This window comes from Gallus gallus, chromosome 9 (genome assembly GCF_016699485.2).
Source record: "Gallus gallus isolate bGalGal1 chromosome 9, bGalGal1.mat.broiler.GRCg7b, whole genome shotgun sequence".
In the NCBI taxonomy this organism is placed as follows: Eukaryota; Metazoa; Chordata; class Aves; order Galliformes; family Phasianidae; genus Gallus; species Gallus gallus.
Genome location: NC_052540.1, coordinates 12,378,429 through 12,402,262, shown reverse-complemented (window position 1 = coordinate 12,402,262; position 23,834 = coordinate 12,378,429). Strand labels below are relative to the sequence as shown.

Below are 23,834 nucleotides of genomic sequence, written 5' to 3'. Positions count from 1 at the left end.
GTTGATTATCAGCAAATCTACATCAATAACTTGTGCAGCTTTCAATGTTGTAAGTAAACATGCAAGGTAAAGGCAGCAAAGAATCACACAAAGTATTTCAGATGTTTACAGAATTAATCCCATTAACAAATAAAAGCTAATCAAGGACAGAAAGTTACAATAATTCCTGACATCTTAAAATGTGTTAGTGCCTGTTTAACTAGCATATGTACAATAGAGAGACTACACAATTTATTTACTAGCTATCCAAAACAATAACTTTTATGAACACAGCTGAGATAAGACTGTCCAGTCATAAAGGAAACAATCTGGGAAGATTTAGAGCACAATGACAAGCAGCGATACTGCTGTGATCCAACAGAACTTGGTGCTATTTAAAGAAATTAAGGAAAATACAAATTTAGACCTTTGAAAGAAAAGCACCATTTAATTTTGTGGTCTATTTAGCAGACAGCATACTAAAGCATATTGTATCTTAGCTGACTCTAAGCTATTTATATAAAAAATACCATTTTTGTACAAATAGCTTAATCCATCTTAGAATAGACTATGAAAAGTATTTATTGTTTATAAATGAATATAGCAGACTTAAATAGCAGAATTCTTGGCAAACAAAGTTCAATTTTAACCATGAAACACATCCCAAAGAACAATGAAAACCTTATTAAAGTGTCCAAATCTGAACCAAGGGATTGCTAAAAGTTTCTATGCCAGGTTATAGTAAAGACCAAGCTGACTATCAAAGTGCCAACTGTACTCGTAATGGTTACTGGATAAAAGGACAAATTCATTTTTAATATACTGCTTTGCAGTCATTTATCATTGTGATGTATTCAAATGTATCCTATACAGAAATCAAAGCATATCTTACCGATTTTAAGATTTCTGATCTTCTTTTAGATTGAAGAACATTGATCTGAAAAAAAATAAATAAAAAGTTGCTGATTTTATTCAATTTACAAATTTTCCCCCGCAGAGGTAAACTTCAGATTACTTCCAAATAAACATATCAAAGACGCTTAAGACATCAAACAAGCATAACTCAATATTTGATTTCACATGGCACTCCTAGAACTGCAGAAGCTGTGTGTGAGTTTTTTAAATGATTTTAAAGTGATGTAATCATAGAAAGCTTGCAAGCCTTGACTTCTACAGTGATAGTCACAACTTTCTTAGGCAGGAAGAGAAAATTAAGACACTACCCGTTGTATAGAAGGAATACAATAAACCTCTGAAACAAGGAAAATTTGTACCCATTTTCAAGAAACTGAATTGAACATTTCAAACCCTCTTTTTGACAGCATGAGCTAATCCTGCTCACCGACCTCTTACACATGCTGCTGGCAGCATCACTGCCTTCTGTGTCTAGAGACAAAGAATGGACTAGGCCATACTTATTTTTCCCTTCAGCTGACACCTTCTAAAGTGTTCCAGAACTGGGATACACCCCCACTACTGAAACAAGCAAGGCCACAATAACTTCAGTCACATTTTGCATACACTTGTACTTTTAAGCTGGCTGAAGTAACTAGACAACGGTGTTGCCCTAGAACTTGGGATATTTCACTTCATATAGATAAAAGGATGGATTTAATTTTTGACATTCACTTCATTTTATCTTTGTCTCCTAAGCCTCAAAGTTGTCATCCAGACCTGCCTTGGCTTTAAAGGCCGCATACAGCAGGAAAAAAAAATGTGTGATTTTGTAATTTAAGACCTCTGTATCAGTTCAAAGATTCCAGCAGCAGGAAAGCTTACTGAAGCTATAATGAAAACCAGACTGTAATTCGACACCAAAACCAGAATGTAGTTCTATAGTTCCGCAGTTGGTATTTTGGAAAACTGTCTGCAGTGAAAATAATTAAATTCATACAGAACAAACCCCCATCTTGAGGGATAAAATAAGAGGAAAGCAAGGGATTTGAATTGCAGTTCCAAGTCAATACAGCTGCAAAGAGGCTGTTATTGTGAAGCCACTCTTCCAGCAGAAAAGAGTCATCCAAGCAGAAGGGATTCCTAAGGGTGAGTTCATTTTTTGCCTGCATTAATTAAGAGATGCTGAAACTTTGCCTTGCTACTATAAAGGCACCTTTATCATAGGAACTGTACGATGTTAGAACACATGAATTCCAAAAGACAAATGAGCTGCAGGTCAGTGGGCACAAGGACCCAGTCTACATCAATGGCTGCCAATCTCCCCACATCCCTCCAATAGGCTGCAGTGCCACACCAGAAAGATTTGTGTCATTTGTATTTGCTAGGCTAGGTTACAGTTTATATTTTAAATACTTAAGGAACTATAGCATAGCCAACTTACAAAATACATTTAGGTCAGAAATGTCAAGTTTGAAAAGATAGCACTATTGCTGCACTTACCTGAAGAACATAATCCAGAGCTATGTGCCGAAAACATTTCCGTGTTGCAGTCAAAATATTGGTTGCTTCCTCTACTTCATGCTGCTTATTCCTTTGAACTTGGGCATTTTTTACTAGAGCATTCTCTTTTTCTTCACTAACTTTTTCAAACTGCTTCTTTGCATCTTTAAATTTCTTAATATCTCTGCAACAAAGGAAAGATAGATGGCAAATGAATTCCAAAGCACGAAGTACGTGTTTAAAGATTCACTGAACAGCCTGTGTTGTGACTGCTAGAGGTGGCTTCTTTGCTTTCAGATTCTTAACAAATGCTGAGATCAAATAAAGAAATCGAAGTATTACTGCAGCCTCTCTGTCCTCTTCCGAGTAAAGGAAAAAATTGAAATTTACATCAATGTATCCCCTGCTCAGTGGGAAAAGCTCCTTTCTTCTAAGCTTGGAGAATGACAACACATAACTTATGGTTAGTAATTTCAACTATTCCCATTTAAACATTTCTGCAGCTGAAACAAAAGCCTCTCAGATTTTGAGTGATTTCTGACAAACTCAAGTACGCTCTTCTTGACTTATGGCTGGTGAGAAAGATGTTTCACCAACTCACTCATATCAGATGCTTTTAATTCAGTTTTATCTATGGTTTTCCCACAACAAGTGCAAATTAACTTACTCTTTAACAAAAGTCTGAAGCTGTGCTTTAATTGATCTTTGAGTCTGGTCAAACAGGATCTGAAAGAAAAGCATTAATATGTAGTTCAGTAACTTCAGGGTAATCATTGCTTTTCATTTTTGAGATGCACATTGACAGTGTTTAGGAATCCCCACATCCTGTAATCCAGTCTAAGCCGTTGAAAATCTAAGTCAACAAACAGTTTCTGAATTTATTCTGTGTGTCGAACTGAATACTTTTTCATGTTATATTTCATTTCTGTAGTTAAAAACATCTTGCTTGAAAAATCTTAGCCCAACTCCACTGTGTAGCAAAAAAAAAGAAAAAAGCAGTATAGCAATAAACACAGGCTGATGATATCTGTCCATACTCACATAAACATTTATACAGGAAGGTATGAAGTAGATAATTCAATTAACCAAGGCACAAGTTGTTTTTTTGACGTAGCACCCAGGTAAAAAAACAAAAAAATTTCTAAATTCCTCTGCAAGAGGCATCACTGGATTTTCAGTGACTGGGCACCTTTGGAAAAGACAGGTTTGAGTCAGTGTGCCAGTACTAGCATTGCTGCACATCTACTTGCAGGAACACACTGTTGGCACGGCACAGAGACGTTGAGATGCATGCTCAAGATTCTCAAAGTACAAAGTCAAAAAAGTAGACTGGAATCACATTCACCAAAGCAATAGCGAAAAATCTAGCAAATGATGTCAGAGCAGAAGTGTACCTTGTATCTCAGCCTGTTCTGATGGTACTTGGACTCAAGTCCAAGTGCAGTGCCAATGGCATTAGGCATTACAGTCTCTTCACACAGTATCACTAACTCAACTTAGCTCTGACCCACATTATAACTCAAATCCAGTTTTTGTCTTTTAAAAATGACTGGCAGTCTCTGTTTTGCTGCTATGCTGAGCTATACGCTTGATTGTGACATCCTGATTAAGTCAAAAGAATACAGGGAAGAAGTGGTTGTCCCAACCAAAATGTAAAGATTTGAATGTGAAATAATCTTATTGAAAGAACAAGTCAAAAATTCAGTTTGAGTCTTAGTATCCCTATACACTAAATCTAGGATTAAAAAAACAAACAAACACAAAATCAATCATACAGTACCAAGTACTGCAGAGCAAACCCCTTAGCAGCTTGTTTTTTCCTCTTTCAAGAAAATGCTGAAGGAAGAAAAATACAACTGAGCCACCCATTAACAGTGGTACTACATCCACTACTCAGTCTCTATTTTTGATAGTTTTCAAGACAAACCAGGATAAAAACACTCAGCAGCCTGACCCAACCTCGCAGATGACCCCACTTAAGGCAGGCAGACAGACCAGCATCTCCTGGGGCTTCATCCAACCTGAATTATCCTACATCGAACAGTAAGACAAGGAGCATCCAGAAGATGCTGTTTGTACTTTCATTTTGGAAAAAGCAAAAAAAAAAAAAAAAAAAAAAAGAAAACCAACAGATAACTAGAGCAGATAAAGCACTTCTTTACAAGCTGGAAATCACAGTGGGACTACTCCCACTGCTGACATTTAAGTGTGCCAGTGCCTGAGGAGTGCACCAATCAAGATCAATACACAAAGAATGCAACCAGATGGCAACTCCACTGATGACTGGACTCCCAGAAGCATGAGCCTTGCAATTCTACTTACAGTAATGAAGAAGCAGGAAGAAAAAATGTTGGGGGGGGGGGGGAAGGGGGGGGAGCCAACATGTTTTTCCCAAAGGAACAGAGAACACTGCCCAGACCACCATTTCACTAGACTTACAGCCATCCCAACATGTTACCTTTCACACCAAATTTGAGAAAGCTGCTGTTTGCTACAAGCTGTTAAAGCTACTCTGCCAAATCTGCGCATGTTACATCAGTCTGGGTCTCAGCCTTTTTTGTAGCAAAGACACATACTGAAAACCTGGCAGTAATCCCCACCTCAGTGGGACCATCTCCTACCTCTTCTTTTCTCTGAATGGTGCCTGCTTCTCCTCTTTTTTTCCTCCTCTATCTTCCCCTCACTCATGAGAACTCTCCTGCCAACTTGGTCAGCAGCAGAGCTGGTGCTGAGCTCATAAGTCCTGATGAACTAAGTAGATTCACACAAAGCTAAGCAGGGCCACAGAGTAAATCTGGCAAAGCTCTACTTTAAAATCCTATGCCATGCCTCACTTCTTATGTTCGTGCCTTTTGACAAGAGCCACTGCTCTATTCAGCATGCTTGAGCACAGCAAGGAAACAGAGGGGAAAAGCAGGACAGAACTCACAAGAAGCTCTCCTCCCATCTGCAAAGCCTTCTTATAATATATGCCTCCTTCTTTGCGATCTGCACTCAAACTGCCCCAGAGGAAGAGCTGGGATATGCAAAATCCTAGCCAAAGTGCTGCAAGTCACGATCATGTACAACAAGAATAAAAGCAGGAACACGGAGCCTAGGTTATGTGTATCAAAAGAAACACACCATAGAGCAAAGATATGGCTAAGAGGGCAACCAGCAGCAAGAACGATGGACATTAAGAGACAGACAACTGGATTCACCTGTTCTACTCTGAAGAAACTGCTGACGTGAAAGGAATCCTTTCCTATTTCTGCTGCTTTGAACCTTTGCATTGCTTCTCTCTGCCAAAATCTCACTGTCCACTTACTCTCCTTCTTAAGCTATCACTTTATTTCATTATACGAGGTTGAGACATTCAACTTGCTTTGTTTCTCTTCCCTTCTAAGCATGCATCTCAAACAAAAAACAAACACACCACAGCCTCATGGAACAACTTTAGGTTGATGCTAACAAGCTTAATTTCAGCTAAAACTGTTTGAATTGCATTTTAAGTTCCTAGTACCATAAAGAAAACCCTACATATCTTCAGCACTTGGAGAAACTTCAATTGCTTTCCACCACTTTTCTGGAAAATAGAAGAGAAGCTGTAGGGGCCAAAGGAAGAAGAAAACAGGAAAAAAAACACCAGTGTAACTGGAGTTGAGCCATCAGGGTTATGTTCCAGCCAAAAATCACTTACATTGTGATAATTGATCATTTCCTGTAAGGTGTCAGAGAACTTTGTCAAGTTTGTCTGTAAAAGAGAAAAAACAAAGTGGTTTTAAGTTCAGTCCTACTAAATACACAACACAAAAACAGTGCTTGCAGCTTTAAAGTAAGGAACTTAGGAAAAGGTTTCCCTGCAAATGACTATTCAAACTAAAACCATTTTGTTAGAAGGAGAACATGGAGATATCATAAAGTACACCTACTGAAGCTACAAACAACCCAAACCTTTTTGCTACCTACCGACATACAAAGCACCAAACTGAAGCAAAGCAGGAAAAACTCAATTCCAGCTGACTAAACTATGCAAAGTTCACATAATTTAAACAATATAGAAATCTAATATTACACCACTTCATATTTATTAATGCTTATAAGTAACCCCAAAAGCTCGGTTAGTGTGTTGTAATCATCCAAACACACACATTCATTGCATGAAGTGCTGCCTCACAGCTGGTATGGTTGTATTACCAAAATGAATTTGTAGAAATTAACTATCAACTAGAAACAGAAAATAACGCTTCCCAACATCCTTGGCTAAAAGCTTTTCTAACCATAAAGAAGAAAAACCTAGCTGGAATTAAAAAAATGTAACAACTGATTAGAAGTAAAACTGGGCCAAATGTAGGGGATTCTGTCATTGTACTACATCCTCAACAAGTAAGCTTCAAGACAACAAGCTTCAGTAACACTCAAAGGCTACACAGGAGCTCACAGGCATTACATATTATAACCAGTGTGAAGATGCATACATGCAATCGATGCTGTTACATAATATGCATTAAACATGCATGATACACAGAGATGTTCACGTAATTATAGCTGCACATTACATAACTTCATACTCACTTCACACTAATACATGGGAAGTATTAAGTTTCCCAAATTAGCTTAACAAGACATCAGTGTGAGGTTACAACTTCATCAACATGAGCTTCGTACATTTAAAATCTAAATTTCTCTGGATTAGAGCATGCCAGGCCCAGCCTCCCAGAGATCAACTCAAGGAATTCAGCTGTACAGAACTGGCTTTTACACTCTGTAACTGGAACAACTACAACAAAATAAACAGGGCACACCTGTTCACTGCTCCACTCCTCCCATGATGACTACTCCTGTCTTAAGATGTTCTGGGGTTCAAAAAACCCTTGTCATTGCAGGGTAATGCCAAAGCAAAACACGTATTTGCAATGCACCACAGGCCAGAAAGCTCACTCTCAAGGCATACTCCAAACAAAAATGAGCAACAGCTCAGTAGTACGAACCTCAGCTACTTCTCTTGCCAAATGTTACACTATGCCCATTTAAAGTTACATTTTTCTACATCCATTTTGACCATTAACTTACCTCCACCAATGCATCTTTACAGGAATATTGTGCAAGGTCACGAATTCCATTCATAAACTGCTTGTTGGCCAAACAGAAAGCTTTCCCAGTATCAATCATTGCAATACAAAGCTTTACCAGCTAAAAAGAGGAAAAAATGATACAGTAAGAGGTTTATTTTTGTGAGGCTTTGCTTGTTTTATTTTTACTTTCTCTAAATACCATCAATATAATCTTTATTTTCCCTTCACTTTTTCCTTATGGCTCATTATTCTGATCACAGTGCCTGTCTTCCAGGGAAGAGGAAAAAGCAGATAATTTAGTCCAGAAGTCACAACTGTTGGACAGTAAAGCTGAGCTTAATGTGACCAACCAAGCAACAAGGTTGCCATCCAAGTACAGACAAACCATCACCTTCAGGCCACAGTTACCTAGCTCACACACAAGGAGCGTGGCTTTAGATTAAAGCATTAAGACTAAATCACTAATGCTTCACATTACAATTACACTGCTTAAATACTTACCTCATGTACTAGCTCTCTTGCTAGGAGAGTAAAAGGGTTTTTTTGGGTTATTTCTGTTGTAAAGGACTAGGACACTGTCGCAAGGCAAGGAGTGAAGGGATTTTGCATGGAAAAAAAACCAACCAAAATCCCCTGTATTTTTGGCAGAGAACTCCTGCAAAAAGTCTGGAGGAGCAGGGCAAGGCCCTGTACGGAAATGCAGAACTCTCCCCCAGCCCTCCAAATGAGCCTTCCACACTGGTGGGAAACAATAACTTCCAACACAGCTGCTCATAGTCTTTAAATACTTGTAAGGCTCATAGCCTCTATAGCAACAATGTCTCTTACAGCCATTAGCATCACCATCATTGGCACCGGACATCTGAAATTAAGTATCCTTGATTTATTTTGAAAAAAACAAATGGTTACACTATTAATCACAAACCTAAGAACGGTGTTACAAGAAAAGGAAGAGCCTTTGGAGTTAACGCCACACCTAACATTGACTTTGTATGGATTGTAATGCACTGAAGGGGTGCTGTACAACGTACAACTTATATACATGCACAAAGCAGGACAAATCTTACAGCAGTTAAGTCCCCTAGACTGAAGGATGGATGGATGTACACACACACCACCTATCAAGCTATAACCGTGCCTGCAGAATACGAGAGATCCCCAGACGTGCTCAGCATGCAGTCCTCATAAAACCCAAGCTCTCAGAGCAGGGGTAGCGAAGCCTGGGGAAACTGATGGAGCTCTCCTACAGCTCACAGGGCTGTCACATGCAAGCGAGGGTCCTGGCCAGAAGGCCGGCAGGGATTGCACAAGCCCAGCCCCAGCTGCAGGACACGGCCATGCTGTCTCTGCTGCCTTACCCAAGCTCGGGTCCCCGGGGCCCCGCTGTGTGCTCGGCCCACATCCATCCCCTCTGCAGCAGCCGCTGCCACTTCCCAGCTGCAGACTTCAATTACACAAACCTAAACAAGGATCCTGTGTTTTTCCCCCAAAGCAGACGCTGCTGAATTAAAAAGCTTACCTTGTCAAGTTTCAGTTCCAGTTCTGCCACATCTCCTTCTACTTCTTCTAAAGCTGCCCTGCATGGTTAAAAATGTTTCCATGTAAAACGTGATTTAAAAAAAAAAAAAATACTCTGGGAAGTGGGGGAAGGGATAAGGACACATTCATGTAACCCATTCATTGGCATTGCAGTTTCACTTAAGTCTCAGGTGTAAGACAGCACAGACTTCAAAGAACTACCAAAAATGCAGTGAAAGAAAAGACAGTAAGAAAAGGGAAAAAACACATTACCAGAAAAATAGTGATAAGTCAGATAGCTTACTAAGAAGGGTTTGAGATCAAATTGTGTTATACCTTTATGAACGCCACATTAAAATGTTTCCTCTACCACCAGACAGCCAGTGACCCGTTATAATAATAACATAGGAAAGAAACTAAACCTGAGTGAAATTCTGTAATCCTTTGGTGACACTCCTGGTGCCAGCAGTCCTCTCACCCCTTTTTCTGCAGAACTACAGCAATAGGAGTACAAAAAACGCCACACTTACTATTAGCTGGCCTTACAGTACAGCTCATGACAGTTAAAGCCCTTGCCTCTAAGTCAAGTCTGATCCCATCTTCTGGGCCAGACAAATTGGAGCTTCCATCAAATGCTGCATTCATAAAACATTTCTAAACAATATCTTCGTTTGGTTTGAAGGCTGACATTTCCTTTGACACCCCCTCCCTTTACTGCTACCTGGATAAAAATCAACAGGAGACAGAGAAAGGAAGGCACTTTGTTCAGAATTCACGAGCGTAAGTTTCATCAGGGTCAATTGCCTCGAGGATTTGCATGTATTCATTTCTGGCAATGACTGCTACACAACAAAAGCTACCCAGTGGGGCTGTGCTCTCAAGTTACAGAACACTGGGTAGGAACAGCTGCATTACCAGCCCTCGTCCCACCCGCAGGCAGCTCGCTCTGTCAGCTTCTCCCACCTAGCAGCCCATGGAGGCGCGCCGCTCACCCACGGCAGCCTGTCCTGGGGAAAGCACGAGGAACAGGATGCTTTCTGCATTGGCTTTTGGAAAAAATGGATCAGATAAATTTCACATTTCAGTCGTCATCCCCTCTGCCCTCCCCAAAAACCTCCGCCTGGAAAAAGTGAGGTGGGCAGAGAGCTACAATTTGGAGCATGAATTCCTGGAGCCAGCTTTAAACCAAGGAGAGAGCACACGAGACCACAGCTTTACTGTCTCTTCTTGCTAATTCCACTGCAGTTCACATGAGTTCAAGCCAAGAGCAAAAAATAAAATAAAAATAAAATAAAAAAAAAACCTGGCTCAGCCCTAAACTCAGGGAAAGCAATTCTATTTATTTATTTTAAAAGAACAGATCTGAAAAACATAACCAGTTGCCTGCAGTGCTCCGATACTATGCATGACATTCCCAGCTTTTTGCAGTTCACCCCAGTAGAGAATTACATTCCTGCTTAGTATCTAAAGGCATTCCCACAGTGACATCCTCCTTCTATAGCCAAGCACATTCTCCTGCAGTTACATTCTGGTTCTGCAGTTCTTTAGCTTCACACCAAAAAGGATTTCAGGCAATTTTACTTTCTTCTTTTTCTTCCATAAACAGTTAACTTGCATTTCAGTCTACAGAATAGAATCTTGTTTCTGAAAGAGCTATGGAAGGGAACACAAACAAAAACAAAAACTTCAAAAAGGGAAGAAAATGATAAACATCTCAATATTTAGAATATTATTGTGTATTAGTTTGCTTACAACCAGTGCGACCAATTTTATTTGTCTCTCTGGCACCGACATGAAAAGCATGATTAAGTCGTTTGTTTACAGAATTGCTGCAAGATCTGATAAGAAAAATGTTTCGTGTGTATTTAACTAGCAGGGAGTTCTAGCTCCACAGGACTTAATGAGCTGAAAAGTTCGAGAGAGATTTGAGATTAAGAGGGGAGATAAGGGCAGTTAGAGCAGCAGAACGAAGACAGCACATCTGCTCAGCAATTACAGTGGTACTCGGGGGGTTGGCGGACACACAGCCCCTCCATCACTCAGTTCCCTGCAGATGGGACATTGCAGCCCCCAGCTCAGGCTGGCCCATCACCACAGCCCCAGGACAGAGGGACAGGACAGTACACTTGGGCATGGAACACAGGGATCCAGAACCCAGCTCTCTATTTCTCCCTGTTTCTCTGCGTTGAACTGGCATCTTTCACCATCTCCATCACATCAAAACAAGTAGAAGAGTTAATTTCATGCACGCACACACAGTAGATTGTGAGTGTAAGAATGGAGAGCATGCCCTCCTATCAGAATAGAGATACAGACATTAATAACGCACTAATGTGAAAGTACCCATCTATCCAGAGAAGTTAATTTCATACTGAGTTAGGGAACACATTAAGAACCCTTTATCTGAGCCATGCTACAGCAACATTATTTTTTCTTAATTTAATAGTTCATGAAACCATAAAACACACAAAGGTGCAGATCCCTCTCTAAAACATCTGTGTCACAGCTTCAAAGTCACTGAAAATTGTCACGATTGAGTAAATCCCACATCTTCAGCCAAGACAAAACCTCCAGCTATAAACACAGGAAATGGTCACAAAACAACACTGTGGGCCCAGTGCCAATTGTGACATGTACGAGGAACGCTGCTGCTTCGAAGTGGGAGCTGGGACCAGGGTTTGCGTCAGGCTAATCTTGGCCAAAGGGCTCTGGCATCAGGATTAAGGATCAACTCCTCAAATCTGCCTCAGCATACGAACCAAAGGCAAACATCTGCGGCTGTGGGATGTTCAAATGCTGCATGGCAAAGCACAAAAGCAGAACAGCTGCTTAAGGGTGGGGGACAGCTTTGTAAGTGAGCAGTCTCCCGATTTCTTCATGCTCCCTAATAAGGAGTCTCAGGAATGTGTTTCTCTCCACTGCTGTTCCTCCTCTCCTCGCCTCTCCTAAATCACAGCCGTTTGCTAGAATGCAGCTTCCTGCACAGCCATACTGCAATGCAGAAGGAATACAGGAGACAAGGGAAGGAAAAGCAAAACCCGACTTGGTGGCTCTGGGCAGCAGGACGGTGCCGCGGGATGGTGTCACTGTGTACCTGGCTCTGTAGGTGATAAAGGACAGGTTCAGGCACCGGAGGGGACACACCAAAAACCCCAGGAATCAAAGGAAGATGACAGCTGAGCTCTGTTCCAGGAGAATCAGTCACCTGCAGGCCATGAGCTGCACGCACAGCTTAAGGAATTAACTTAGTCTATATGTGAACACCATGCACTGCTGAGCAGAAGGCCAAGCACCCCACGGACACACAAGTGCCTGCTTGGCTTGTATGACCCCTCCTTACCCCTACAGTGTAAAAGATGGCAATGGTCAAGGCTCGTAAAGGCAGCTGTTCTTCAAATATCTGGCAGGATACTTATTACATATCAGATGCTGAACACAAGGCAACAAATTGGAGCAGTCAAAAGTGCTGTGGATGATTAATGATCATTGTTAATTCTAGAATTAATACAGCCCAGTATCACAAATTATTCAAAAGAATAATAGCCTATTAATAATTTCCCATGGGTTCCCTCCTATTTTAATTAAGGAAAGTTTGAAGTCTAAATCTTGAAGTCTAACTATACCTTAAGAAGAACAGAAGCACACAAAAGTAAATGCTATTCAGACTGGAATTTCTGCATACCTTCATGTATTAGGGTTTGTGGTGAGAATAGCAGATTCTCACCATTATAATTCCAACTATATTACTGCTGAAGCATTGTCTTCAAATCTTGGAAAGATGTAGATCTCCTACCTGCATGTATTCTGTACACAACTGTCCCCAGTGTACACCTGATTTCACTGCAGATGCCACAGCATTTCAGCTAACATCCACTGCGGTTCAGTAGGTTAAAGCTGACATGTAATACTAGCCACAAGTTATCAATATCTAAATCAAAGTACCTGAGAACACATTACTATATGCCCTTATTTATTATCACTAACAGCAAGGTCAGAGCTGGATAAAGCTGGTTCCGAACTGGCTAAAGTAAAAGTGAGGATCATTTTAACTTCTCAATACGGCCCCAGTATAGATACTATGGGAGATTAGCTGCAAGCTATCCGTGCATCCCACTGTTCTAGACGTGCACAGAAATCAATCGAAATTCCCAAGCACTCATGCTACCATTTTATGATACAACACTGAGGTTTCAACCTGTGCTGCCCAGATCTGCAGTGCCCACTGAGATTCACATTTAAAGGTCATGAAGACAATGACTCCTGATCCCAATTATCCAACTGGAACAAAATCAGCCATGGAGTTGTTTATGAATCACTGGTAACAGTGACTGCATTCTTAAAGACAAAGGAAATAGGAGTAAATAGGTCACTACATTTTTCCAAGAAAGGATAATTCACAGCAAGAGAACTTCAAAACACCTTAAGGACAACTTGAAGAGAAGTCCTGCTAAATGTGAACAACATGGAAATGGGATAAGATGCAGAAGTGCAAGATAAGGGTACACACCTGATCATTTCAGCAACATCTCCTCTCTGACCTCTCTGTCAGAGTCCACCATAACAGCAAAAAGGCCAGCAGACATTAATCAGAGGACAAACTGCAAGCTGCAAGTATGAGCAGTTGCACTTTGCTATCACACTTCAGAAGCTAAGCAATTGTTTGCACATAGGTTTAGAGACAGATAAACAATAATTGCTGAGGATAAAAATCAGGCCTGGGGAAACACAATTCAACAGGGCTTAGTGCCACTGCACAGAGAAATGGGAGGTTTCCACCACTTCTTTACTTCACCTCATACGTCTGAATAGCAGATCATAGAATGGTTTGAAGGGAACTTTAAGATCTCTCCTCAGGCTTGTCAACCGTTCCCTCCTTTCACTGCGTATTTAATTTGATCTCTTTCATCTACAACTGGATATTAAAAGGTACCTAGAATTAACTTACTCAGCAAGGTAACAAAGAATACTTCCGGTATATGCAAAATGATGTAAGGAAATCACAGATTAAAAAGAAGCATGTTACACTGAGGGACAGAAGTCACACACTGACCAATAGGGCCCAAAACCCATCAGTAACACCAGGGATGCATACAAGAGTGGCTGAATGACTTCTGGCATGACCTACAACCATGAGTGTGGGCTGAAGAAAGCAGGCTGTAGCAGCCTGTCACTGAGCCCATTGAAGCTCTGGTTTGGCACCACAAAGATTTTTCCCTGCTGGCACGGAGCCCCTCCATGCAGGACAAATGATGAATGCTCCAAGACATGCTGAGATGAGCTGCCTCAGCCACACTAGTAGGCCTTGCATTATTAATTCTTCAGTCATTACCACAAATTGTTTTATCAATAGCCCAGAAAAGCTTCACAACCTGAACGAGAATCAGAAATGATGTTCACTCTATCTCCACTCTGAAATCCTAGGGATTTTCTATGAGCTTGCAACAGAACAGGACAAACCCCTGTAAGATGCTTCACTTGATTTATTCTTTACCACAAGAATATACATGATTCAAAGGCTAATGAACATGATAAAGCAATTGTCCAAAAGGAGGAAGCTTTGTTGCACTCAAGGTACACAGCTGAAAGTCAAACCCAATGCCACTGGATGTGCTGCAGGCCCAAAGGCACCGAGCAGCCTGCAAGGACAGCCGTGCTGCCCGCTGGCCCGAAGCTCAAGCTTTTCTCTCTCATTAGGCTTTTGCAGTAAGTTGCCAAGAATTTGCAATAGTTTTATTTTCCCAATGGTTTTGACGAAAGCTTTTTCTCCTAAATCTTTTACAGCTCAAGCAAGTCTGATAGCAAGCCTAAGTAGGAAATTAGAAACACTTTTCTTCCACAGAGATTCTAATATTAGGGATTTCCTTCATCTTCCAACTTCATGCTTTATTCACTATGACACAGCTGCTATCGAGATGGGACACAATGTCAGTAGCAGCCATGAGACAGGAGCAGCCAACAGACTGCTGATTATGGTGCTAGGAGTAAACTCAGGCAAGAATGCAACACACCACAATCTCTGTCCTGGACAACTTTGACTGGTAACGCCAACACCAAGAATGAGTCCAAAGCTTTCTAAGAGGCCTTACTATGAGATAAGGAGGCAGTGCTATCGTCTCAAAACAGTAAAACAACAAAAAAGGCAGAAACAAGCTCCAGATACTGAGGGTGCCCAGCAGAAACTTCTCATTGCTAAAAGCTGCGAACATCACAGGGCTGCTCCCACCTTTTAAAACTCAGCAGCTATCTCAGAGCTTGTACACAGAAGCAGCAGCAGAAATGAGGGTCTTCAGCACTGAAAGAACAGCTATGCAGAAAGGTGAGCAAGAGAAAACACAAACATTACCATTGAGCAGCCAACTGCCAAGGAGAAAAGACAGGACATCTCACCATCTACGGACTATTGGCCTCAAGTTCTGGAGTTCCAAGTCAGATGCTGGAAGCTGACATGACTCAAAAGCCAGAAGTAATAACAGTCAGAAGATCAACAGAGAGGAATTAAGCGCCGATTTGTAAAGGTACCCCTTACATAGCTCAGGTGCAGCTAATACAAAAGACAAGTTACCAGTGCCTGAAAAACAGAGAAAGGAAATACCACCAGGTATTCTAACCACAGTTAGAAAAGTACTGTTGTCTTCAAACCACCATAAGAGGCCAATGCCTTCATAACAGAGCTTATGGGGTATTAAAAGGGCTAAGGAGCATTAGCTCTGTAGAATTTAGTTAAATCAGGAGGATCTTCTCTACTGAAACCAGAGGAAAGTTTCAGCTGCATTGTGCAGACAGCTCTCAGCAAGTACTTCTTGTACGTTTCAAAAACACACATAGTTTGCAGTATGTTTCCTCTAATTCGAGATGTCCTATTTAAGTGAGATGGGAGGTTGCAGCAGTTCTGCAGTAGATGAGCTCTAACCTGAAACTTTTGCTCAGCTTTTAAGTGCTGACACATACACACCTCACACAGATACAATAACCACATTTGACATGCAAATGAGCGACTTTATTGTGGTTTTATCAGATACCATTACTTCAAAGTGACGCTCTTTGTTTGCCCTTTGTGCTTCAGCATTTGCATTAAAGAAGACAACTGAATCTAATCTGAAGATGACAGAAAGCACAAGCAGGAGGCACAGGAGAATACACATACATGATAGATGGGTGCTTTCCTCAAGTTTACTGTTTTCACAGTCAGAAAAGTGAGTCTCTTCATTCCTCTCATAAGTGACAACGGGCAATAGATTCAAAGAGAATAAGCATTTGGAATATTGTAAAACAAAAACTACAAAATGAATATGGCACACCCACAGCCTTGGAAAAGGTTTAAATATACGTTGGGTACATTTAGTTATCTCTTCCCCCACAACTTTTAGTCACCAGGAGATGAGAGACCTCAGGCCTTTGCTCCTCTACTGAAGCCGACTGCAGGTATCCTCAATAATACTTACACATCCTTTATAAACGACACATTAAAGGTTTCTCATCTCACATCACCTGTAAATATTTTCAGACAGACTCCTGTGAAATCAATATTTATAATGCAGTGGATATTCTGCAATAGTGGACACATTCAGTCCTTCATCTGGTGAGTTCTCATCATTCAAGTAGGATCAAGCAGGACAGAACAACCAGGCTGACAAATTCACAGTCAGTCACCTAAGAAGAAGGTATTCAAGGAATTTAAACAAGTAGACGTAAAAGCAATTCTACCCAAAATTGGAGATCCCTCTGGAGAAGAATCCTGGAGAGAGGGCATCCATGCATAGTTATACTTTCTAAATAGACACCTACCTTGCACAACACACAAGTTTGGCTGCCACTTGCATCCTCAGTGAGGCATGGGAGACTCCTCAGTCCCCTGAGCGAGTTTTATCCTCAGTGACCCTGACCAGCAAGGCCAATACTTCTGGCCTGCTCTCCCCATGCTATGCACACAGATACCCGAGTTAGTCACCTAAACCTCCTTTGGAAACAATGGCGTAGAACACATCATTACCAGGGTGCAGCTCACCTTATCTTGACAAGCATGGCTAAAACAAACCAGGAGGCACTCAAGATTCACCTCTTGCTCTTCATTAAGAAATCCAGGAGCATAGCTTAAGTTTTCCCTTAGTAAAGCAATGCCTATGCTGAGATGAGACTAAATCCACTTTTTGTTCTCCAAGGAGATGAAGAAAGAAGGGGTCTATTTCATTCATTAATAAATTATTGATAAAGACAGGAGCTCCAACAACCTCACGAGTACTACAGAGACTGCAGATACTGCCCACACTGCCAGGTGAGCACAGTGAGTCTTGAATGCCTTTTCTAGCCCCAGCTCAGATCACACGGCCCAGCACGTTTCCATCTATAGTTCATTACTTTTCCTTCTTCACCCATTCCATTCTTACTTAGGTGATCTTACACCTAAAGTGTATTAGAAAATACTATTAAAAATACAATAGAAAACAATATTGTAATGCTCAACACACTCCTTACATTGAATTTCACCAGAAGAATCCAGCAACACGCTTCCAGAAAGTACTCTAAGCAAAAACCAAAACCACACACAAACCACACCTTTCTGCCCTAACAAACAGCATTCCCTGCCATCGCTGCTGGCTGAAGAAGGGACATGGTGGCAGGGGGACCCTAGGAGATGCAGTCTGTCCAGGCACGGGGCAGTCGAGGATGCTGCAGGCAGCAGGAGGGGGCTGGAGAGCTCTAGTCCCCCCAGGGCCCCACTGGGCAGAAAGCACAGCCCAGCTCCCAGCCACATTCCTCACCCCTCCGCCGGGCAGAAGGGATAACACTCAAGGCCAGAGGCTGCCTGGGAGCAGAGCAGAAGCACGGCTCGCCTCCCTTTGTGCTAGGTGAGGAGCTGGAAGCAAACTTCAATCCACAAAACATCATTCTAAACATCACTGCACAAGTTTATGTGATCTATTCAGTGCTACACAAGCCGCAAGTCTTTTTCCAAACAGGTACAAGCTCACCAGTGATGGGAAATTAGGATATTTGAAAAGCACAGCAATGTTAGCGTGTTTGATACCCACGTGGTCCTCCTTAAACAAACATGTGGCGCTCAGAAAGATGGAAATCTGGAGTTCTCTGAACAGAACCTTTTTAATTCTGACAGATGGGATACATTTTGCTGCATGTGGCTTCTCCGATTTCCCTTTGTATTACATCCAGCCTACAATACAAAAATACTTTTTGGAGGTTTAGAAACTTCAAAGTCACATCATGCGAACGGATCGCTCGCTCTGCTTTATGTCTATGCGTACAGAAATGTCAGCAGAAGTTTCTCGTAGTGACTACGGAGCACACAGTATTCTCTCATAAGAAAATCAAGTGCTCTCCGCACGTGCACTGAACACCGCCGGGCTGCATATCCTGCACAAAGCCACATGCAACTATTTTAAATCCCCATTACTATTAATATTCTAACTCTAAAAATTATTCAACAGCCCCGTGCGTGCACATCGCAGCACTCAGCCATGTGAATGTCAAGCAGCGAGCCTCGATCCCAGAAAAAGCTGTGCCACATCAGCAGGCGCCCAGCCACCTCTGACAGCCTCCACTCCGCTCAGATCCTCCTCCCGGGCATAAAACACCCAAAGAGAATGCTTTGCAGCAAATTATTTCCTTAGTCTGTGCTGGCGTTCTGTCAATGTGAAAACAGAGAGGGCACCGTTCCATAAACGAGGCAGCTCTTGCCCTGCAGAGGAGCGCTCGGCAGCGTAACAAACTGTGTTTACCCCAGATCCGAGGCCTGGCTACTTTTAATTTTCACAGATTGAATGCTACCCAGAAAGTAACCGTTCTGCTGAATATGTGAGGACTCCTGAAGAGATCACGAGGCAAAGCAGTGTTTGATCTGTGTTACTGCACTCCTTAGAACCGTGCACTTTATGATCACGATGGCACTGCCTGCTATTTGCTTTGCTCTCCATCCTTCAGCCACATAAAGGAGTGGCAACCAATGCCCCACAGACAGCGGAGGGAAAACTCCTACAGATATTAAAATAAACACCACAGACCACGTGCTGCTAATCTTCATTTCCTCCAAGATCTCCCACTACGGGCAGCTCCATTTGCTGCTGTTTGTTGCCCCATCTGCCACTCTCCAACAACAGCTGCCCATACCACCACTAAAGAGCAGAGGGACCCCCGGCACACAGCACACTATCTGCTCAAGATTACCTCTGCAGGCACCACGTTTAAACTTCTGGTCACACCGTAACATTGAATTCTGCATATACAAGGGAGTTCAAACAAGTCTATCAGAGTTCAGCCTTCCGCTTCCTGCCCACATCAGGCTGTGAGACAGGCATAAATGTAAGGCTGTGAGACATCACATTAAGTAACCACATGTCTGTATTTTGCACTCCCTGGTGACACTGCTGCACTCACAGCCCCTCACAGCACTGCAGCAACTGATGCAAGAACCCAACCTCTTCTGTGTACAAAGCTGACTGACTGATCCTCCTGCATGCAGTAACGCCCTGTTGCTGCCTCCACTCTAGGCTCACTTCTTTGTTTCCTTAGGGAAAAAGACACAAACAAACCCTCCCGGAACAAACAGCCACCAACCACCAACAACAACCACCCCACCTCTGCATTCCCAGATGAGAATGTCAAACCAAAACCAAGAAAACATCTGAAGTTCCTATCAGCAATTTGGGATACGGTTAAGTAACGTCAAATGGAAAAATCTTAATGATTATAATCGAACAAAACAGAATTGTGATTACCATAACAAAACTAACATTTGCAATACACAATTATAACAGGCACCTCAGAAATAAACAAACAACAGCAAAAGAGAACTATTTAGGTGTACTACGTAACCCCTGCAACCTGACTTCCAGACACACACTTCTCCAGCCTCCATTAAGAAGGACTGCAACAACTTAGCAGTAAATCTGAAAGAGTTACATGTGATATGTGAGAGATTCAGAAGAAACTTACTCGAAAAGGTGGTCTGATGACAATTCGTTGCTCTGCTACGACTGCCTTGGATAAAAATGCTGTTTGCTGGATCCTAAATTCCAGTATATTTTTTTAGGTATCAATTATTTTCTTTGTGCACATTTGAAAGATGCAGTCAGACCTGAAGTAAACACAGATGGCTGCCAGGTAGCTGAGAGTGGCATTCACACAAGCAAAGATGAGGCAGCAGGAAGCACTGCTAGGTAACTCCAACAGGCCGCAAATAGCACCGTTCTGCTGGGGAACTGCTGGTCTGCTGCCATTCACTGGGTATTACAATTGCAAAAACAACTGCAGAAGTTTGCCATTACCTGCCTTATACTGACAAAGAAGTTTTCTATTTTCAGTTACCGCATCTTTTTTACTTCCTTATTCTGCAAGATTTTCCAGGCTGCCCTGCCAAGTTAGTCACAGCATGCACAGCATGCACTAACACTGAGAGCAGAGAGCTCAGGGAGAGAATTTCTTTCAAAACCGCTCTTGGAAGGGCTAGGTGGGACACGAATCTGCTCAGCCCTTCCCTCCCATGATGGGAGGGCCGGGACAGCACCTCGCTCAGTGCCTGGAGGCAGCGTGCTGTGCCACAGCACCCTGCCAGCCCTAATGAGAGGCAGGCTCCGTTCTGTGGCAGGCCAACGCGAGTTGAGCTCAGCAAGGCGCCCTGCTCTGCTCCACATCCCCACTGACAGAGCACTTCCCGTCACGTGGGGGACAGATGCTAGTTGACTAAACTTCGGTTATACAGCACAAAGTAGAGAAAAATGATTCCAAATGTAGTAACCTCTGTGGCACAAGCGACCTATTCGGATACCCGTCCTAATCAGCCTCTCGAAGCAGGATGTGCAGTGAGTTGGACTCCCGATAAGAGTTAAGTGATAATTTCATGCAAAACGGAAAGCTACCAAATTTAGAAATGATTTCTTTCAAGCTATTGCCTTTTGAGTATTATGAACTCGTACCTAAAAAGTACATCCATCTGGTGGCAGAAGTGATCAAACGCAACACCTAAAAACAAAGCTCACAGGGCAGATTTGCAGCAACAACAACAAAAATCAGTGGTTTTAAAAGAACTCATTCACAGCAGAATGTGACACATTTCTGAACATAAGATACACTAAAACCAAACTGAAGTGAATCACGAATCCTAGAGAAGGAAAGCAATCTTGTCATCTACACATGCCATTCTTCCTGTTCTGCGTGCAAGACAAGGGATTCAATCTTATCTAAAGGCAAATGAGCTGCATCAGATGCTGCTGGAGGTGAAAGCAGGTCTTTATTTCCGCAGCAGGAGCAATCAGACCTCCCCAGCACTTCCCCACCCTGTGCTGCCCTCGCAGAGAGGCCCAGCCTGGCAGAACCACCCTCGCCCACAGCTGCAGTCACTTCTCACCCAGGTCTCCTCAGACGGGGCCCGCTGAAGAGGATATGCCATAGCCACCCCTTCTCCTCAAACTGCCCATCGTGTATTTTTACTAAGTATGATAATTGGCAATAGTTTCATTTACATCCTTTCATCTACCTCCTGGATCCATCATCTGCTCTGCAGCTGGGTCTCACGAACTCATCTTTCCCCAAAGAGCACGCGCTCACCGAGAGACAAACAAAAACAGAACCCTGAAATTCAGCAACAGTGACAGAGTAACAGATGAGGATGGAATATTATCTCAAAATTCAAACACTTCCCTGAAGTATTGTAGAGAGCGGAGTAGATGAAAGCTTTGGTTCCTTTCTAACGAGCTCTAACAATTGCACACATCACAAGGAGCAGAACTGAGCTGTTCCTATTATTTATCAAGACTGTTAACTGTCACATCAGACCCATTCCCACGTCACCTAACCATACTTGCCCTTCCTAGAAATTTACATTCAAGTCAATCAAAGCGGCTGCACGTTTCATTTATCGAGAGATCTGATAGGTGTAGTAACAACACCTCCAAAGACTGTTCCAATAAACTCTGAAATTCTCACTGTTTAAAGATAAGGAGAGCATATTATTTCACAACACTATTTGCGTGTTAAAAAGCACTCCAGGAATTCCTGATTATACACAAGGAACTTGTCAGCACAGCTGAGATCTCACTGCCCAAACACTGCTCCACGGCCCCTCCCTCAGCAACTTCTTCATCTGATGGGAAGTCACCAACACGCTGCGGGAGAACTGCAAGCACATTTCCTTGCTAACTCAGTGGTTTGCCCACACTTTGAGAAAGGGAGTCGTGGAGGAAAAGCACATGATTTCTGTGAGATTATTTTCAGAGCTTCAAAGGAAGAGTGCATTTAAAAGAAAAAAAAAATAAAGTGCAAAACAAACACGACTGCCAGTTTGCAAAGATGAGCTTCAATTCACAGCCTTTTCTACGGTCCTCTCAGAAATCAGTTTCTCAACCTCAAGTTCCCAAACACAAACGGATTTGGTATGACTCAGCTCACAAACCCCGCGATGCAACAAGCTGTCCTTGCTTCACGTTTTATCATTCACAGATTCCTTTATCCACTGGGAAAGAAAAAAAAACAGGCCTCACCAAGACACAGTACACCACGCATCCAATCTGAATCCTCACACCCATTATCGACCATTGCATCAGCCACAACTTGTGCTATTTTATATGTATCTTATGTAGACTAACAGACCTCCCCTTGATTCAAGCAACTACAGCATTCCCAGTTAACAAGTCGAAGCCAATGAGAGAGCACTACAATCTTTGTGAGAAGCAGATAAGCAAGGAAGCCGGGCGTCCCCAGCTGTAGGCTGTAGTATGTTTTAAGAGACTGAAGTTGTTCCCTGCAAAAAGAGGGATTTGGTGACTCACGAACTCTGATTCACCCACTTCCTTCCAGTTGTCTCCACAGCTACAGATGTCAGTGTGCTGTGACAGCTCCGTGCCCTGCTTGCCTCCCGACAGGTTCATTTAACCGCTCCAACAGGTGCAGCGGTGTCAAGGAGCGGGACTGCACCCACCTGTTCAGCAGGGCCAGGAGACAGCCGCAGCTCTGCTTCGCTATGAGGAACACAGCGCGGGGACGCTGCTCCCTGCAGCAGCACCAGGGCTCCTGCTGGCCCTTCCCTGTGTCAGCGCACACACCGACACTCACCGCAACCCCCGCAGCCAACGTGCAGGGAAGGTTTCTGAGCACTCTCATTAGGTGAGCCACAGGAACGCTGGGAACGATCAAAGTTATAACAGTAAATACTAACTAATAATGAAAGATATAAACGTTCACCCCAAACGAAATACCGCAGATTGCTGCTTCGTGGTTTTAAGCACGCGGCTCCAAGGTTGGAAGAACATTTTGGCGGCATCAAACAATTTCACCATAAGGTCTTCTGCAGTTTCTCCAAAGGCAGCAGTGTCTGAGGCTGTCAGAAAGAGCACTGTGCATTACAGGATTGAGGCAAAGGGCTTCCCCCAGCTTCTCTCCTTGAAGGAAAAGGACCAAGAGCGGAGAATAGGAGAATTGAGGGGTAAATGTGATGAGAACCCAACGTAACTTGACGAGATAGCACTCTTCTGCTCACAAATCGTAGCCTTAATTTCTTGCTTAAGTGTATTCTACACCTAACAGTTATCAGTAACCAAACAGAATTACACACAATCATACAGTTCCATGATTCAATCAAGCCGCTCCGCGATCGCATTGCCACCAGGTGGGACAGACCCAGACAGAAAACATCAGCAGCACGGAGCGCACAGCCGTGACAGAGCAGCGGCCAACCGAGAGGAGATAACAGGGCAGCGCGCGCCCGGGCCTGACCGCGGGAAGGGTCACCGGAGCCGCAGGCACGGGGCTGGCTGCTGCCACCGGCACGGGGCGGCACAGGCAGAGGCAGCGGCGCCGGGCGCGGCCGAGGAACCTGGGCCGGCCCGGCGGGACCCGCACTCCGCCCCACACGGCCGCCTCCCGCCCTGCCGCCCCTCC

The 23,834-nt window shown here is 42.9% G+C and overlaps 1 protein-coding gene across 13 annotated transcripts in view; it reads right to left on the bottom strand.

Annotated features, from left to right (window-relative positions):
* ACAP2 (ArfGAP with coiled-coil, ankyrin repeat and PH domains 2) overlaps positions 1-23,834 on the bottom strand; it is a 56,664-nt gene that overhangs the window by 32,680 nt on the left and 150 nt on the right. For 8 of the 13 annotated variants that reach the window (XM_040705559.2, XM_040705563.2, XM_040705561.2 and 5 more), the window contains exons 2-8: positions 23,153-23,274; positions 8,950-9,007; positions 7,429-7,548; positions 6,056-6,109; positions 3,044-3,102; positions 2,377-2,560; positions 872-916 (exon numbers count right to left, since the gene is read on the bottom strand). In XM_040705559.2, coding sequence (XP_040561493.1) covers positions 872-916; positions 2,377-2,560; positions 3,044-3,102; positions 6,056-6,109; positions 7,429-7,548; positions 8,950-9,007; positions 23,153-23,217 — 585 coding nt within the window. In that variant the 5' untranslated portion in view covers positions 23,218-23,274. The remainder of the gene's footprint in view (positions 1-871; positions 917-2,376; positions 2,561-3,043; positions 3,103-6,055; positions 6,110-7,428; positions 7,549-8,949; positions 9,008-23,152; positions 23,275-23,834) is intronic. The other 5 variants (XM_015291391.4, XM_015291392.4, NM_001396171.1 and 2 more) reach the window with 1 other exon arrangement.